The following is a 19,967-nucleotide window of genomic DNA, read 5'->3' on the forward strand; positions in this document are numbered from 1 at the left end:
AAGAACTAATGGATCAACTGAAGAAGCTAGAAAATGAACAGCAAACCAATCCTAAACCAAGTACAAGAAAAGAAATAACAAGGATTAAAGCAGAAATAAATGACATAGAGAACAAAAAAACAATAGAGAGGATAAATATCACCAAAAGTTGGTTCTTTGAGAAGATCAACAAGATTGACAAGCCCCTAGCTAGACTGACAAAATCAAAAAGAGAGAAGACCCATATAAACAAAATAATGAATGAAAAAGGTGACATAACTGCAGATCCTGAAGAAATTAAAAAAAATTATAAGAGGATATTATGAACAACTGTATGGCAACAAACTGGATAATGTAGAAGAAATGGACAATTTCCTGGAAACATATGAACAACGTAGACTGACCAGAGAAGAAATAGAAGACCTCAACCAACCCATCACAAGCAAAGAGATCCAATCAGTCATCAAAAATCTTCCCACAAATAAATGCCCAGGGCCAGATGGCTTCACAGGGGAATTCTACCAAACTTTCCAGAAAGAACTGACACCAATCTTACTCAAACTCTTTCAAAACATTGAAAAAAATGGAACACTACCTAACTCATTTTATGAAGCTAACATCAATCTAATACCAAAACCAGGCAAAGATGCTACAAAAAAGGAAAACTACCGGCCAATCTCCCTAATGAATATAGATGCAAAAATCCTCAACAAAATACTTGCAAATCGAATCCAAAGACACATTAAAAAAATCATACACCATGACCAAGTGGGGTTCATTCCAGGCATGCAAGGATGGTTCAACATAAGAAAAACAATCAATGTATTACAACACATTAAAACTCGAAAGGGAAAAATCAATTGATCATCTCAATAGATGCTGAAAAAGCATTTGACAAAATCCAACATCCCTTTTTGATAAAAACACTTCAAAAGGTAGGAATTGAAGGAAACTTCCTCAACATGATAAAGAGCATATATGAAAAACCCACAGCCAGCATAGTACTCAATGGTGAGAGACTGAAAGCCTTCCCTCTAAGATCAGGAACAAGACAAGGATGCCCGCTGTCACCACTGTTATTCAACATTGTGCTGGAAGTGCTAGCCAGGGCAATCCGGCAAGACAAAGAAATAAAAGGCATCCAAATGGAAAAGAAGAAGTAAAACTGTCATTGTTTGCAGATGATATGATCTTATATCTAGAAAACCCTGAGAAATCAACGATACACCTACTAGAGCTAATAAACAAATTTAGCAAAGTAGCGGGATACAAGATTAATGCACATAAGTCAGTAATGTTTCTATATGCTAGAAATGAACAAACTGAAGAGACACTCAAGAAAAAGATACCATTTTCAATAGCAACTAAAAAAATCAAGTACCTAGGAATCAACTTAACCAAAGATGTAAAAGACCTATACAAAGAAAACTACATAACTCTACTAAAAGAAATAGAAGGGGACCTTAAAAGATGGAAAAATATTCCATGTTCATGGATAGGAAGGCTAAATGTCATTAAGATGTCAATTCTACCCAAACTCATCTACAGATTCAATGCAATCCCAATCAAAATTCCAACAACCTACTTTGCAGACTTGGAAAAGCTAGTTATCAAATTTATTTGGAAAGGGAAGATGCCTCGAATTGCTAAAGACACTCTAAAAAAGAAAAACGAAGTGGGAGGACTTACACTCCCTGACTTTGAAGCTTATTATAAAGCCACAGTTGCCAAAACAGCATGGTACTGGCACAAAGATAGACATATAGATCAATGGAATCGAATTGAGAATTCAGAGATAGACCCTCAGATCTATGGCCGACTGGTCTTTGATAAGGCCCCCAAAGTCACCGAACTGAGCCATAATGGTCTTTTCAACAAATGGGCTGGGAGAGTTGGATATCCATATCCAAAAGAATGAAAGAGGACCCCTACCTCACCCCCTACACAAAAATTAACTCAAAATGGACCAAAGATCTCAATATAAAAGAAAGTACCATAAAACTCCTAGAAGATAACGTAGGAAAACATCTTCAAGACCTTGTATTAGGAGGCCACTTCCTAGACTTTACACCCAAAGCACAAGCAACAAAAGAGAAAATAGATAAATGGGAACTCCTCAAGCTTAGAAGTTTCTGCACCTCAAAGGAATTTCTCAAAAAGGTAAAGAGGCAGCCAACTCAATGGGAAAAAAATTTTTGGAAACCATGTATCTGACAAAAGACTGATATCTTGCATATACAAAGAAATCCTACAACTCAATGACAATAGTACAGACAGCCCAATTATAAAATGGGCAAAAGATATGAAAAGACAGTTCTCTGAAGAGGAAATACAAATGGCCAAGAAACACATGAAAAAATGTTCAGCTTCACTAGCTATTAGAGAGATGCAAATTAAGACCACAATGAGATACCATCTAACACCGGTTAGAATGGCTGCCATTAAACAAACAGGAAACTACAAATGCTGGAGGGGATGTGGAGAAATTGGAACTCTTATTCATTGTTGGTGGGACTGTATAATGGTTCAGCCACTCTGGAAGTCAGTCTGGCAGTTCCTTAGAAAACTAGATATAGAGCTACCATTCGATCCAGCGATTGCACTCCTCGGTATATACCCGGAAGATCGGAAAGCAGTGACACGAACAGATATCTGCACGCCAATGTTCATAGCAGCATTATTCACAATTGCCAAGAGATGGAAACAACCCAAATGTCCTTCAACAGATGAGTGGATAAATAAAATGTGGTATATACACACGATGGAATACTACGCGGCAGTAAGAAGGAACGATCTGGTGAAACATATGACAACATGGATGAACCTTGAAGACATAATGCTGAGCGAAATAAGCCAGGCACAAAAAGAGAAATATTATATGCTACCACTAATGTGAACTTTGAAAAATGTAAAACAAATGGTTTATAATGTAGAATGTAGGGGAACTAGCAGTAGAGAGCAATTAAGGAAGGGGGGAACAATAATCCAGGAAGAACAGATAAGCTATTTAACGTTCTGGGGATGCCCAGAAATGACTATGGTCTGTTAATTTCTGATGGTTGTAGTAGGAACAAGTTCACTGAAATGTTGCTATATTATGTAACTTTCTTGGGGTAAAGTAGGAACATGTTGGAAGTTAAGCAGTTATCTTAGGTTAGTTGTCTTTTTCTTACTCCCTTGCTATGGTCTCTTTGAAATGCTCTTTTATTGTATGTTTGTTTTCTTTTTAACTTTTTTTTTCATACAGGTGATTTGAAAAAAGAAGGGAAAGTTAAAAAAAAAAAAAAAAAGAAAAAAAGAAAAAAGACAAACAAGGGAAAAAAAAAAGATGTAGTGCCCCCTTGAGGAGCCTGTGGAGAATGCAGGGGTATTCGCCTACCCCACCTCCATGGTTGCTAACATGACCACAGACATAGGGGACTGGTGGTTTGATGGGTTGAGCCCTCTACCATAAGTTTTACCCTTGGGAAGACGGTTGCTGCAAAGGAGAGGCTAGGCCTCCCTGTATTTGTGCCTAAGAGTCTCCTCCTGAATGCCTCTTTGTTGCTCAGATGTGGCCCTCTCTCTCTGGCTAAGCCAACTTGAAAGGTGAAATCACTGCCCTCCCCCCTACGTGGGATCAGACACCCAGGGAAGTGAATCTCCCTGGCAACGTGGAATATGACTCCCAGGGAGGAATGTAGACCTGGCACCGTGGGACGGAGAACATCTTCTTGACCAAAAGGGGGGATGTGAAAGGAAATGAAATAAGCTTCAGTGGCAGAGAGATTCCAAAAGGAGCCGAGAGGTCACTCTGGTGGGCACTCTTATGCACACTTTAGACAACCCTTTTTAGGTTCTAAAGAATTGGGGTAGCTGGTGGTGGATACCTGAAACTATCAAACTACAACCCAGAACCCATGAATCTCGAAGACAGTTGTATAAAAATGTAGCTTATGAGGGGTGACAATGGGATTGGGAAAGCCATAAGGACCAAACACCACTTTGTCTAGTTTATGGATGGATGTGTAGAAAAGTAGGGGAGGGAAACAGACAGACAAAGGTACCCAGTGTTCTTTTTTACTTCAATTGCTCTTTTTCACTCTAATTATTATTCTTGTTATTTTTGTGTGTGTGCTAATGAAGGTGTCAGGGATTGATTTAGGTGATGAATGTACAACTATGTAATGGTACTGTAAACAATCGAAAGTACAATTTGTTTTGTATGACTGCGTGGTATGTGAATATATCTCAATAAAATGATGATTTAAAAAAAAAAAAAAAAAAAAAAGAAGGGAAAGTTAAAAAAAAAAAAAGAAAAAAAGAAAAAAGACAAACAAGGGAAAAAAAAAAGATGTAGTGCCCCCTTGAGGAGCCTGTGGAGAGTGCAGGGGTATTCGCCTAACCCACCTCCATGGTTGCTAACATGACCACAGACATAGGGGACTGGTGGTTTGATGGGTTGAGCCCTCTACCATAAGTTTTACCCTTGGGAAGACGGTTGCTGCAAAGGAGAGGCTAGGCCTCCCTGTATTTGTGCCTAAGAGTCTCCTCCTGAATGCCTCTTTGTTGCTCAGATGTGGCCCTCTCTCTCTGGCTAAGCCAACTTGAAAGGTGAAATCACTGCCCTCCCCCCTACGTGGGATCAGACACCCAGGGAAGTGAATCTCCCTGGCAACGTGGAATATGACTCCCAGGGAGGAATGTAGACCTGGCACCGTGGGACGGAGAACATCTTCTTGACCAAAAGGGGGATGTGAAAGGAAATGAAATAAGCTTCAGTGGCAGAGAGATTCCAAAAGGAGCCGAGAGGTCACTCTGGTGGGCACTCTTATGCACACTTTAGACAACCCTTTTTAGGTTCTAAAGAATTGGGGTAGCTGGTGGTGGATACCTGAAACTATCAAACTACAACCCAGAACCCATGAATCTCGAAGACAGTTGTATAAAAATGTAGCTTATGAGGGGTGACAATGGGATTGGGAAAGCCATAAGGACCAAACACCACTTTGTCTAGTTTATGGATGGATGTGTAGAAAAGTAGGGGAAGGAAACAAACAGACAAAGGTACCCAGTGTTCTTTTTTACTTCAATTGCTCTTTTTCACTCTAATTATTATTCTTGTTATTTTTGTGTGTGTGCTAATGAAGGTGTCAGGGATTGATTTAGGTGATGAATGTACAACTATGTAATGGTACTGTAAACAATCGAAAGTACAATTTGTTTTGTATGACTGCGTGGTATGTGAATATATCTCAATAAAATGATGATTTAAAAAAAAAAAAAAAAAAAAAAAAAAACAAAGGCAATATAACAAAGCTAAATGTTAAAAGGACAGGGGGTATAAGGGAGAGGTTCAGGATTCTTGGTGCTGTCGTTGTTGTGACCCTTTTACTGTATTTTATTTCTATTTTATTATTTTTATTTTTTTGTTATTCATTTATTTTTTCTACTCGTCCTCTTTCTTTGCAGAAGAAACGGAAATGCCCTAATACAGACTGTGGTGTTGAATGCATGACTATGTGATTATAACAGGAACCACTGATTGTTTAATTAGGATGGATTGTATGGTGTGTGAATAAAACTGTTGAAAAAATAAGCAGAGGCATACAAGTGCTGGAGAAAATATGGAGTAAGGGATGTACCTTATCAGTGCTGGTGGGGAAGTGGAATGGTGCAGCCCATCTGGAGGGCAGTGTGGTAGTTCCACAGGAAGCTAAGCATGGGCTGCCATATGGTCCTGCAACTCCATTATTGGGTATATACTAGGAAGAACTGAGAGCAAGGGCACAAATGGACATTTGCATGCTGACGCTTATGGCGGCAGTATTCACGATTTGCAATGGATGGAGGTGGCCTAAGGATACATCGACTGATGAATGGAATGGTGAACTGTGGTGTACACACACAATGGAATACTGAGAGACAGCAAAAAGGAATTTAGTTGTGAGGCATACAACTAGGTAATGTCAGCATTACCCCATACAGCAACTGTTAAAGATGCTGTAAAAGAGATCAGACATCAAATAGAGATACAAACAAAATGGACTCAGGATGAAGGTAAATAAGATAAAGGGTAAAGGATGACACTGACTGTGTTTTAAAACTTCAACTTCTATATGAGACCACAGGAAGAGATGTTTATTTGGTGCAAAATCTATATTTTCTGTAGTATACTATATAATTTATCTTGTACGATTAGTTTTTTCCAACACCATAATTACATGAAACCTTGAATAGGGAATTAGATCTCATTGGTTTGTACAGGTTAGTGTGAAGCCCTGATACATCCTAGAGTAATTTGGGATAAAAAGTATTTGCAAAGGTCCCTTGAGGGACTGGGAGAAAATGTGGAAATGTTAAACTTCCCTACCTGGGGAATTACTGATACTCTTGCAAGCACTGGGGACTACCAATTTAGAAGGCAGAGCCCTCAATCCTGGGGCTTGCCCCCATGAAGTTTGTTACTGCAAAGGAGAGGCTAAGCCTACTTATAATTGTGCCTAAGAAACACCCCCAGATACCTCTTTTGTTGCTCAGATGTGGCGTCTCTCTCTCTAGGCCCACTCGGCAGGTGGACTTGCTGCCCTACCCCCTTACCCCCTACGTGTAAGATGACTCCCAGGAGTGTAAATCTCTCTGGCAATGGAGGACATGACTCTAGGGGATGAGCATGTGAACCTGGCATGAAAGGATTGAGAAAGCCTTCTTGACCAAAAGGGAAAAGAGAAATGAAACAAAATAATTTCACTGGCTGAGAGATCCGAATAGAGTTGAGAGGTCATTCTGGAGGCTATTCTTATGCATTATATAGATATTCCTTTTTAGTTTTAAGTGTATTGGAATAGCTAGGAAAAAATACCTGAAAATGTTGAAGTGCAACCCAGTAGCCTTGATTCTTGAAGATGACTGTATAACTATATAGCTTATACAGTGTGACTGTTGTGACTGTGAAAACCTTGTGACTCACATTTGCTTTATCCAGTGTATGGACAGATGAGTAGAAAAATGGGGATAAAAAGTAAATGAATAATAGGGGGAAATGGGATTAGGGGATGTTTTGGGTGTCCTTTTTTATTTTTACCTTTACTTTTATTTTTATTTTGGGGGGGAGTGATGAAAATGTTCAAAAATTGTGGTGATGAATGCACAACTGTACAATGATACTGTTAATAACTGATTGTACAATTTGAATGACTGTAGGTTATGTGAATATATCTCAATAAAACAGCATTTAAATAAAAAAAAAAAAAAAAAAAAGAGGATATTATGAACAACTGTATGGCAACAAACTGGATAATGTAGAAGAAATGGACAATTTCCTGGAAACATATGAACAACGTAGACTGACCAGAGAAGAAATAGAAGACCTCAACCAACCCATCACAAGCAAAGAGATCCAATCAGTCATCAAAAATCTTCCCACAAATAAATGCCCAGGGCCAGATGGCTTCACAGGGGAATTCTACCAAACTTTCCAGAAAGAACTGACACCAATCTTACTCAAACTCTTTCAAAACATTGAAAAAAATGGAACACTACCTAACTCATTTTATGAAGCTAACATCAATCTAATACCAAAACCAGGCAAAGATGCTACAAAAAAGGAAAACTACCGGCCAATCTCCCTAATGAATATAGATGCAAAAATCCTCAACAAAATACTTGCAAATCGAATCCAAAGACACATTAAAAAAATCATACACCATGACCAAGTGGGGTTCATTCCAGGCATGCAAGGATGGTTCAACATAAGAAAAACAATCAATGTATTACAACACATTAAAAACTCGAAAGGGAAAAATCAATTGATCATCTCAATAGATGCTGAAAAAGCATTTGACAAAATCCAACATCCCTTTTTGATAAAAACACTTCAAAAGGTAGGAATTGAAGGAAACTTCCTCAACATGATAAAGAGCATATATGAAAAACCCACAGCCAGCATAGTACTCAATGGTGAGAGACTGAAAGCCTTCCCTCTAAGATCAGGAACAAGACAAGGATGCCCGCTGTCACCACTGTTATTCAACATTGTGCTGGAAGTGCTAGCCAGGGCAATCCGGCAAGACAAAGAAATAAAAGGCATCCAAATTGGAAAAGAAGAAGTAAAACTGTCATTGTTTGCAGATGATATGATCTTATATCTAGAAAACCCTGAGAAATCAACGATACACCTACTAGAGCTAATAAACAAATTTAGCAAAGTAGCGGGATACAAGATTAATGCACATAAGTCAGTAATGTTTCTATATGCTAGAAATGAACAAACTGAAGAGACACTCAAGAAAAAGATACCATTTTCAATAGCAACTAAAAAAATCAAGTACCTAGGAATCAACTTAACCAAAGATGTAAAAGACCTATACAAAGAAAACTACATAACTCTACTAAAAGAAATAGAAGGGGACCTTAAAAGATGGAAAAATATTCCATGTTCATGGATAGGAAGGCTAAATGTCATTAAGATGTCAATTCTACCCAAACTCATCTACAGATTCAATGCAATCCCAATCAAAATTCCAACAACCTACTTTGCAGACTTGGAAAAGCTAGTTATCAAATTTATTTGGAAAGGGAAGATGCCTCGAATTGCTAAAGACACTCTAAAAAAGAAAAACGAAGTGGGAGGACTTACACTCCCTGACTTTGAAGCTTATTATAAAGCCACAGTTGCCAAAACAGCATGGTACTGGCACAAAGATAGACATATAGATCAATGGAATCGAATTGAGAATTCAGAGATAGACCCTCAGATCTATGGCCGACTGATCTTTGATAAGGCCCCCAAAGTCACCGAACTGAGCCATAATGGTCTTTTCAACAAATGGGGCTGGGAGAGTTGGATATCCATATCCAAAAGAATGAAAGAGGACCCCTACCTCACCCCCTACACAAAAATTAACTCAAAATGGACCAAAGATCTCAATATAAAAGAAAGTACCATAAAACTCCTAGAAGATAATGTAGGAAAACATCTTCAAGACCTTGTATTAGGAGGCCACTTCCTAGACTTTACACCCAAAGCACAAGCAACAAAAGAGAAAATAGATAAATGGGAACTCCTCAAGCTTAGAAGTTTCTGCACCTCAAAGGAATTTCTCAAAAAGGTAAAGAGGCAGCCAACTCAATGGGAAAAAATTTTTGGAAACCATGTATCTGACAAAAGACTGATATCTTGCATATACAAAGAAATCCTACAACTCAATGACAATAGTACAGACAGCCCAATTATAAAATGGGCAAAAGATATGAAAAGACAGTTCTCTGAAGAGGAAATACAAATGGCCAAGAAACACATGAAAAAATGTTCAGCTTCACTAGCTATTAGAGAGATGCAAATTAAGACCACAATGAGATACCATCTAACACCGGTTAGAATGGCTGCCATTAAACAAACAGGAAACTACAAATGCTGGAGGGGATGTGGAGAAATTGGAACTCTTATTCATTGTTGGTGGGACTGTATAATGGTTCAGCCACTCTGGAAGTCAGTCTGGCAGTTCCTTAGAAAACTAGATATAGAGCTACCATTCGATCCAGCGATTGCACTTCTCGGTATATACCCGGAAGATCGGAAAGCAGTGACACGAACAGATATCTGCACGCCAATGTTCATAGCAGCATTATTCACAATTGCCAAGAGATGGAAACAACCCAAATGTCCTTCAACAGATGAGTGGATAAATAAAATGTGGTATATACACACGATGGAATACTATGCGGCAGTAAGAAGGAATGATCTGGTGAAACATATGACAACATGGATGAACCTTGAAGACATAATGCTGAGCGAAATAAGCCAGGCACAAAAAGAGAAATATATGCTACCACTAATGTGAACTTTGAAAAATGTAAAACAAATGGTTTATAATGTAGAATGTAGGGGAACTAGCAGTAGAGAGCAATTAAGGAAGGGGGGAACAATAATCCAAGAAGAACAGATAAGCTATTTAACGTTCTGGGGATGCCCAGAAATGACTATGGTCTGTTAATTTCTGATGGATGTAGTAGGAACAAGTTCACTGAAATGTTGCTATATTATGTAACTTTCTTTGGGTAAAGTAGGAACATGTTGGAAGTTAAGCAGTTATCTTAGGTTAGTTGTCTTTTTCTTACTCCCTTGTTATGGTCTCTTTGAAATGTTCTTTTATTGTATGTTTGTTTTCTTTTTAACTTTTTTTTTCATACAGTTGATTTAAAAAAGAAGGGAAAGTTAAAAAAAAAAAAAAAAAAAAAAAAGACAAACAAGGAAAAAAAAAAGAAAGATGTAGTGCCCCCTTGAGGAGCCTGTGGAGAATGCAGGGGTATTCGCCTACCCCACCTCCATGGTTGCTAACATGACCACAGACATAGGGGACTGGTGGTTTGATGGGTTGAGCCCTCTACCATAAGTTTTACCCTTGGGAAGACGGTTGCTGCAAAGGAGAGGCTAGGCCTCCCTGTATTTGTGCCTAAGAGTCTCCTCCTGAATGCCTCTTTGTTGCTCAGATGTGGCCCTCTCTCTCTGGCTAAGCCAACTTGAAAGGTGAAATCACTGCCCTCCACCCTACGTGGGATCAGACACCCAGGGAAGTGAATCTCCCTGGCAACATGGAATATGACTCCTGGAGAGGAATGTAGACCCGGCATCGTGGGATGGAGAACATCTTCTTGACCAAAAGGGGGATGTGAAAGGAAATGAAATAAGCTTCAGTGGCAGAGAGATTCCAAAACGAGCCGAGAGATCACTCTGGTGGGCACTCTTACACACACTTTAGACAACCTTTTTTAGGTTCTAAAGAATTGGGGTAGCTGGTGGTGGATACCTGAAACTATTAAACTACAACCCAGAACCCATGAATGTCGAAGACAGTTGTATAAAAATGTAGCTTATGAGGGGTGACAATGGGATTGGGAATGCCATAAGGACCAAACTCCACTTTGTCTAGTTTATGGATGGATGAGTAGAAAAATAGGGGAAGGAAACAAACAGACAAAGGTACCCAGTGTTCTTTTTTACTTCAATTGCTCTTTTTCACTCTAATTATTATTCTTGTTATTTTTGTGTGTGTGCTAATGAATGTGTCAGGGATTGATTTAGGTGATGAATGTACAACTATGTAATGGTACTGTAAACAATCGAAAGTACAAAAAAAAAAAAAAGAAGTAAACCCTAGACATCCAACAGAAATCCCAGGTTCTTACACTTAGGACAATGTACTGACTTTAGATGACATCTGACAAAATAATGCTTATACACCTGGGACACTAAGGAAATTTAAAAACAAAACTCTTCAGTTTTGCAAGCTCTTAATATGCCCATGCATATTTTATTAATGATTTAACAAAAATTCTTAGTTGTCATACCTTTTAGCAAATACAGAACAGTGCAATAGCTAGCAAATCTAGTAACAGTTTACTATTAGTGTTAACTAGCTTTTTGTTTCCCAACTCTAAGGTCAAAATAGAGTGTGATTTTGAAGAAACCACCTCATTTTTGCATCTCAGGCTTCTTACCCTGTGGATGAAAATGCTTCTTTTATGTTTCCTTTGTTTATGCAAATTCTCTAGAAGTTAAGCCATATTTATATAAATGGGATGGTCTTTATATCTGGAAATTGGTCTATACTGCTTTATCAGTAGCACATGTGTTTTGCGCATCTGCTATATGCCAGGTCCTATGCTAAGCCCTAGAGAGGCAAGGACAACCCATCTATTAAGGGGATAGCAGCACATAATTATAATGTAATATCATAAATGCTATGAAACAGATACGTGAAAGATGCTTTGGGAGCCCCCAGAGGGCTGGAAAAGACCTGCTAAGGAAGTGACACATGGGTGGGGATTGAAGGATTAAGTGGGAATTATCTAGTGAGCAGGGCATTCCAGGCAGACGGCACAGCAAGTGCAAAGGCAGGCAGCATTGGGAGTGCTGTCCATGCCCTGGTCACCTGCTGCAGCTGGGGTGCAGGAAGAACAGTGTGAGATTGCTGAACTGCAGAGTTGAGCTTTGGTGCCAAGGTAAAGCACTTGGCCTTACCCAGTAGCAGTCATCAGTGAAGGACTTTCAGCAGGGGAGGATCACTCTGGGGCAATGGGAAGGGTGGCTTGTCATCTCAACCTTCTATATACTTTCTAAAGGATTGTCTTCTTCTGTGTATATGAAATTTTACTTGATGATGTTCTGTAGGGTCATCTGCACAGAATGGCAGTGCATTAAAGAGGGAATTCTCTGGAGGAAGCTACAGTGCAAAGCGACAGCCCATGCCCTCCCCGTCAGAGGGCTCATTGTCTTCTGGAGGCATGGACCAAGGAAGCGATGCCCCAGCAAGGGACTATGATGGAGAGGTGAGTGGAGTGTGTGTAACAAGCTATGCCTAGAGGCAGGGGTTTGGAGAAATCATGTATTAGTACATTTACCATACTAATTCTATCACCTTGAGATTGACCTTCACTGCACTTTTAGCCAGTGGGCAGAAAATCCAATCACTTGGGTTGCCAACTGCAGTTTTCCCAGAGGTTTCACACTTCTGATGTCTTTTGTATGAAAATAACCTACATTTCTAAAGGCTTGCAGAAAACACTCTGGGCATCTATGATGTTCTGTGCCTCCTACTCAGCACAGAAAAGGGGCTCTATACGGACAGTAAAAAAGCCACATCAGGTCATTTGGTCAGGGAGGCTGGAGGGGACGCATGGTAAACTGAGCCTCTCCTGTTTCCCTCTTTCTCCCTCTGCTTCTCATTGTGTCTTAATTTGGGCCTTACAGGACTCTGATTCTCCGAGGCATTCCACAGCTTCCAACAGCTCCAACCTGAGCAGCCCTCCCAGCCCAATTTCACCCAGAAAGACCAAGAGCCTCTCTTTGGAGAGCACTGATCGCGGGAGCTGGGACCCCTGAACTGCATTAGCATTCATATCCATTGATGACAGAGCAGCTTTCTCTCTCTTAGCTCCCCTCACTCACCCTCTTCTCTCACCTTCATCTCTTCCCTTCACCTCTGCCTGAAAATGACTAGGGGCCGGCAGCAGTGAGCAGGGTAGGGATTCAGGATTGCTGACAATGTGACTTGAAGATACCCAGGCCCCCAGATTTAACAGCAAGAACAACAAAGGCAGACTTCATTAAACAACTTAGATTAATATTGATCTCATTTCATACAGTTATAGTTACTTTCAGTAATATTTTTACTCTCTCCCCCAAAAGGTAGCTTAAGTAGACAGATTACAAAAACGCAAGTGATAGGAATAAGATTAGACAGATTTTGTTTTCACAGTAGAGTCTCAACTGTAGTAGGGCGATAGCACGGAGGAGTCTCCCACACCCAGAGGGGAGAACCAGTACCTGGAGGTGGCCCACTTCGCTTCCATTCAGCAACCACAATTGATTGTTAACCTGAGTGTTGCCAGTGAATCCTTATTAACTGAAACAATGCATTTTTTACTACAAGGCAGAGTTTAAATAAATAAACAAATTTAGAAAGTTAAATACTGAATGTATATATTAAAAAGAAGCATCTTGTATTCAACATAAGATGGATGCATATATGAGAGATGATTTAATTTAAAGAAATGTGTTGTTTTTCGTCGTTTTCCAGCTAAGTAATTTAAAGGGTAGAGAGGCCTCAAGCTAGTGTTTATAGAGGGAGAGCTAGAGAAATCAGAGTTCCCTTTAATGCTGTTCTCAAACTGGTTGCACATTGGAGTCACCTGGGGAGCTTCAGAAACATTCTCAGACCTACTTAATTGGTTTGCAGTGTGACCTGGGCAGAGAGTTTTAAAATTTGTAGCCACTTAAGCAGCAGCATCAAAAGGTAAACTCACCTCTATACAAGATATTTATTTTTCTAGTGGTAGAATTTGAACCATACTTTGCATTTTTCACTATATTTTGGTATCTTCTGCAGATGAATATAGAAATATGATTTTGCCACAAACTAATCCCTTCCATCTGAAAGGGCTTCAGGAATGCTGTGGCTTCTAAAGGTCCAGAAAGTGCTTTCATCCTGGGATACCACCACCCCTGCCCCTAAGTCATAGTGAGATTTCTGTTCCTTGGAGCTAGAGACAGCTTCTCAAGGTGAAGTCTGTTTTGTTGAGGGTAGGGATGAGCTTCCTCAGATAAGCCTGGAAGGAAAAGGCTTTAATTACCAAGTAATATAAACCTCAAATGCATAGGACTTGAACAGTCTTAACCAAATATTCTTTCCCAAACCCAGTGGAAAATGGGTATATTTAACCCCAGTACTCAGGCAGAAAGTTAGCCCAGCACGGCCATTTTGATTGGATTCTCTTTTCCTCCCTCAGTTGCTGTATTATAATGTTAGTTATATTTCCATTTGAATTCCTGCTGTTTTAATTGCCACAAGGAAATGAGATGCAGAACCAGAAGAACTTTGATTCTCCAGAGTCATATCACCAGTTAAGCACATGAGTAGAGAAAGGGATAAAAATAAAAATATCTCATGGAAGTAAAGAGACTCTGCCTCTCTTACTTTTCATCAAAGTTGTTCTGAGAAATAGAAATAGGGTTTTCTTCTCTTCTTTAAAATTCAGTTAAAATGGAAAAAGGTTTTCTGCAGTTGGTAATCTAGAGTACAGTATTTCAAGCACTGTAATTTTACACTGGCATCTGAGCACTTGACATCCTTCTCATTAGCAACAGCCTGTGCCAGCCTTCTTGCAAGGTGCTGCAGTAAGCTGAGAGGTTTCCAAGCTTGCTCCTTTGTGGAGAAAGTTACTGAGATTCAATGAGGAAAGAAAGGGCCTGGTTTGGTGATTATATTGTAAAAGCTTACAATACAAATAAGGAACTTAAAAACAATTGTTAACAACTTAGACACTTAAACATTTATGAATTCAGTGCTTGCTCTGTATTTGTTTATATTTTATTTTGTGGACATAATTCACTGTGTAGTACTAACCTCCCAAACCATTTTGCTTTTGGAAAAGAAGTGTCATGTAAGAATACTTTTGCACCTCCAAACATCAAGTGTTGGACTGTGAGTGGTTATCACCGGGTCTGTGGCTATGGTCTGTGTGCCTTGGCACTTTGTATGAGAGAAAGGAATCAGTTAGTGCTGCATGCTTGTGACCAGCTCCCCTCCTCTTCTCCTTACCCTCCTTTTCTTCTTTCCTTTCCTCTCATCTTTTCCTCTCTCCGTTCTCTTCCCAGGCAGAGAGAAGGCAGAGCCCAGGCTGGGATTCAGAGGATTCTAAGCTAAGCCATTAGTTTTTTCTCTCTGAAATAGTTTATAGTTTTGACAACTAATCATGAATTTTTGCTGCCTGTAGGTGCTTATTTTCCAAAAGATGCTTTTAAGATCAAAATATAATCCTGCCTAAAGTCTGGGCTCCAGTACAGTTAGCCATACTTTCAGCCTCCTAACAGGAAAGATGAGAGAGAGCGCTACTGACAGCTCTGCTTGGTGGCCCAGCTAGCCGAGCAGCTTCATACTAACCGAAGCGGATTGCACCACAGCACTTTTTGATGTCTCCACAGCAGTCTTAAGTGACCTCAGCAATCATAAATAGATCAGTCCCAAATATGTTTAGATTCTAAAAGCAGGTCCTTGGGGGAGAAACACTGCCAGGAGTTATTGTTTGGGGGGAGATTTTTCCAAGATTATGTTCACCCTACAGTGCTTATCCCACCACCCTTAAACATGAAGAATGGTACCTTCATAGCTTCTGAGAAGAATGATTTGAAAAGATGAGGAACGGGTTCCAAGGAAACAAGACATATTGATCACTCAAAGGCACAGAAAAGGAATTATACCACTGTCTGCAGTCATGCTTTGTTTTAGTGCAGGACATTTTTAAAATGTATGTGACAGCAGGAACTCATTTCTCGATAGAAGGGAAGAATAAATTCAGAGGCATGCATTTCTGGCGTAGTTTATATGTGTTGGTATTTGGTGCTGTTTATGTCCAGCCAATTTGTTGTCTACCCTGGAATTCTGATTAATCTCATCATGTGTTTTGGGTGTATGAAATTATATATATATTTCTTTTGGCCAAAACTAAAATCCTTCCTCCTTGTCAATTGACTGATAAAGCAGATTTCGCTTCTTTACCTATTAAAAAAAAAAAAATCTACCTATACTTAGTGATTTATGCTCTACCCCAGGGAGCACAGCTGTTAAGTCTATGAGATACTACTGAAAAAGGCCCATCTGTTTGGTTTTCCAAGCATCTCCTGAACCCAAGCACAGAGAAGAATCTGAAATTCTTGTCATGTTTACAGCAACAATCTGTCATTCCCAGGCTGGCTGTCAGCCTCTCTCTGCTTTCCATATGGTTAGAAACATGTCATTTTGTTTTGTAGTGGCCACATCTATTTCCAAGAAAGACCAGTTGCATTTGTGTGGAATTTCAGGTATCATTAAAGAAAAGCCAGAGCAGGGGTATGCAGACATCCCCAGCCCAGCGAGTGGAGCAGGGTCATTTGTGGCCTTCGGAAGTAATCAAAAACACTGCAGGCTCTCAGCCAAGTGCTAAGGCCCACATCCACTTTTCAGCAGAGCGGGGAGTCAGAGTAGCCTGAATGCTCAAGTCCCGTGCTCCTGCTGCGGGTCAGACTTTGCCTCAGGCCCAGTCAACTAGGCACTACAGGGAGTCAGGGACTTGGCTCCCCCACCTCTCCCTGCCCCAGCCCCTGAGTTAGATATGCCACTTGAAATTTCATTAAGCCCATTTTAAAACCTCTTTCCCTTTTATGACTTTAATTATTACTCAAGTCCACAGTTCTCTGCAAGCCCTGCTTAACTAGATAGGGCCTTGCTTCAGCTGGATCTATTTCCCAACTGCAGCACTGGGCCAGCAGGCTGTCCTCTCTTCCTTTCCATGGACTACCATTTCATTTATAAGGGAAAATTGACAAAAACAAATCAACTTTGAAACTTTATGGAAACAAAATGTCCTGCCTTTTTATTTGGTAGTTAATATCATTTATAAATTTTTTAGGGTTTTTTTTTTTTTCACTGTCATATTGTACAGTTTTGCATGGCCTAGATGTAATCATTTTTGTTTAGAATATAATGCTGACACATGTGTATGGGAGGGGAAAAGATGTTGCTTTGGTCTCTTAGCACTCTTTATTTTCTTTTGTTTGGTTTTATGCCCTCAATGTCTTAGGGAACTTTCTAAGAGATGCTCTGCTACCAAACAGTGATGTGGATTCTTTTGCGCATAAGTATTTAAGGTGGGATAGTCAAAAACATAGCAAAAGACTCCCCACCAATACTTTATGTTGATATCACTTAATATTAATCAGACTTTGATGTATTGCAATAAAACAGGGAACTGTTAGAATTGGGTATTTGTCTTTTTTTCCCCGTTTAGAAAGTCTGAGGAATGGAGAAAAGACAACTGACTCTTGGGATCTTATTTTGATCCTTTCTGTTGGATCCAGCCCCTCCTCATCCAGGCTTCTTCTTTATACTAAGGAAGGACATAGGTTTAGTTTGCCCAGTTTGATTTAATCCAGGACTTCCTTAGTTTTTTCCATGGCTCATGTAAAGATAATGTTAAATTCTCTGGACGCTTTCAACACCTCTCTTCTGGTGAAAATATCCCTATTACCATTGAATCAGTCTGCAAAACAAAGCTCTGCATTAGGTTTCATGAAAGGCTCTGTTGTGTGCATTGCCAGCAGGTACCTATACCCTAAGAGAACCCTTCTCTGTGGCCAGATCTCAGTGCACCACATTTGTCCTATTACAGTATAGTGAAATATGATAGTTCGATTTTATGTCTGCTGGCTGCAGGGCATTATTAGACACTTAACCGTTAGTGTCACTGCTTTTGTTTTGAATTAAAATGGCATATCTGAGATACGCCAGATGAGGTCAGGGGCCAGAGGTGGTCTGAATAAAGAAATCCTAAATGGTGGCTGCAGCTAAATAATTATTCTGAGAACCTTTCCTTTGTCCATTTCACATTACCTTTTTGACTGTTATGATGTTGGTTCATTATAATGTATGCCAAGTTTAGAGGTAGCAGTTGTGCAATAGTTTAGAGCAGGGGTTGACAGACTTTTTCCATTAATGGCCAGATCCTAAATACTTTCAGCTTTGCAGGCCATGCAGTCTTGGTTGAAGCTACTCAACTCTGCCATTGTGTGTGAAAGCAACCATAGATTATATATAAATGAATGGATGTGCTGTGTTTCAGTATATGTGTGTGTGTGTGTATGTATTTTTTTCCCCCACAAAAAGACAGCAGGCTAAATTTGGCATGTGGGCCCTAGTTTGCCACCCATTGGATTAGACTAGCTTGAGCCTGGTCTGCAAGGTAAGACTGCTTGTTCCAAATCCTGGTTCTACCACGTACTGATACTTGGCAAGCTATTTTAACTTTTAAGCCTCAGTTTCCTCATCTATAAAATGCCCACCTTGAGTGCCAAATGAGTTAATGCATAAAAGTACTTAGAACGTCTAGTGGCTCAGTGTTCTCTGTCATTTACCTTCAAAACTTACCATAAGAAAATACTCTCTGTGCTACCACATGTCCAGCCCTTCACCAGATGTTAGGGACACAAAGACAAGGTTCCTTGTAAATTATATCCTCACATGTTCTCATATCGTGCGTTTCAGTATGAATAGGTTAAGCACAGGGTTCTAGTCCAACACATCCCATTGTGAGTTAAAAATATGGACCAAGACAAAGTATATTTGGCCAGTTTGGGTAACTTTTGATTCTGGGATGAGAATCATTTTAATTCAGAGTGATCTATGTAGTCTTCTGAACAAGGAGTCTAGTTTTCAGCTGGTTTTAGATCTGGAATGCACAAAACCATGTTCCATTTTCCCTAGGAAAATTTCTCTTCTCCAAGCAGTTTAGCCTATGGTTCTTGGAGAAGCACACTCTTGCTTTCTGTTTTTTTCTCCCCTTCCTTTATCTTTATACTGCTGTTCCATAGGTATGGGTTGAGGGTAAGAGGCTTGTCAGAGAACTACCTGGGGCAGGCCTGGATTCTGCCTCCTACTATGATGTTTATCCTGAAGGGTGGTGTGCTGGTTTCGGATGTATTGTGTCCCCCAAAATGCCATGTTCTTTGAGACAGTCTTGTGGAGGCAGACATATTAGTGTTGATTAGATTGGAACCTATTGATCAAGTGTTTCCATGGAATCAACTGGGCAAGACCTCTGATTGGATAATTTCCATAGAGGTGTTACCCCACCCATTCAGGGTGAGTCTGAATTAAATCACTGGAGCCATATAAAAGAGCTGACAAACTGAAGGAACTCAGAGCAGCTAGGAGTGACATTTTGGAGCTGCAACTTAGAGAGACATTTTGAAGATGGCTGTTGAAAGCAGACTTTTGCTCTGGAGAAGCTAAGAGAGGGCAAAATGCCCCAAGAGCAATATTTTTAAAAATGCATAGAAGCTGAGAGAGAAGCTGGAACACAATCCCCGATCAGCAGATGCCAGCCACGTGCCTTCCCAGCTAACAGAGGTTTTCTGGACACTATTGGCCTTCATTTGCTGAAGGTACCCTATTGTTATGCTTATCTTGGACACTTTATGGCCTTAAGACTGTAACTTTGTAACCAAATAAACCCCCTTTATAAAAGCCAATCTATTTCTGGTATTTTGCATTACGGCAGCATTAGCAAACCAGAACAGATTTTGGTACCAGAGAAGTGGGGTGCTGCTAAGTTTGCAAATACCAAACATGTTGGAACGGCTTTTTGAATGGATGGGGGAAGATTCTGTGGAAGAATTGTGAGGAGCTTGATAGAAAAGGCCTAAATTGCTTTGGAGAAACTGTGGAAAGATACTTCTGATGAGGCCTTAAGCAGAATGATGCATTTGTCATTGCCAACTGGAAGGAAGGCAATCCTTGTTTTAAAGTGGCAGAGAATTTGGCAAAATTGAGTCCTTGTGTCAGATGGAAGGCAGAATTTGAAAGCGATGAGCTGGAATACTTAGCTGAGATCTCCAGACTATGTGTGGAAGATGTAGCCTGGCTTCTCCTTGTAGCTTATAGTAAAATGCGACAGGACAGAGATAAGCTGAGAAC

The 19,967-nt window shown here is 39.9% G+C and overlaps 1 protein-coding gene across 11 annotated transcripts in view; it reads left to right on the plus strand.

The window, feature by feature from the left end:
- The window catches only part of CDC42BPA (CDC42 binding protein kinase alpha), a 449,333-nt gene extending 433,222 nt beyond the window's left edge, over window positions 1-16,111 (plus strand). For all 11 annotated transcript variants that reach the window (XM_037822691.1, XM_037822669.1, XM_037822670.1 and 8 more), the window contains 2 exons: window positions 12,131-12,288; window positions 12,710-16,111. In XM_037822691.1, the coding sequence (XP_037678619.1) occupies window positions 12,131-12,288; window positions 12,710-12,841 (290 nt within the window). In that variant the 3' untranslated portion in view covers window positions 12,842-16,111. The remainder of the gene's footprint in view (window positions 1-12,130; window positions 12,289-12,709) is intronic.
- The last annotated feature ends 3,856 nt before the right edge of the window (window positions 16,112-19,967 follow it).

This window comes from Choloepus didactylus, chromosome 2, assembly GCF_015220235.1.
Source record: "Choloepus didactylus isolate mChoDid1 chromosome 2, mChoDid1.pri, whole genome shotgun sequence".
NCBI lineage: Eukaryota > Metazoa > Chordata > Mammalia > Pilosa > Megalonychidae > Choloepus > Choloepus didactylus.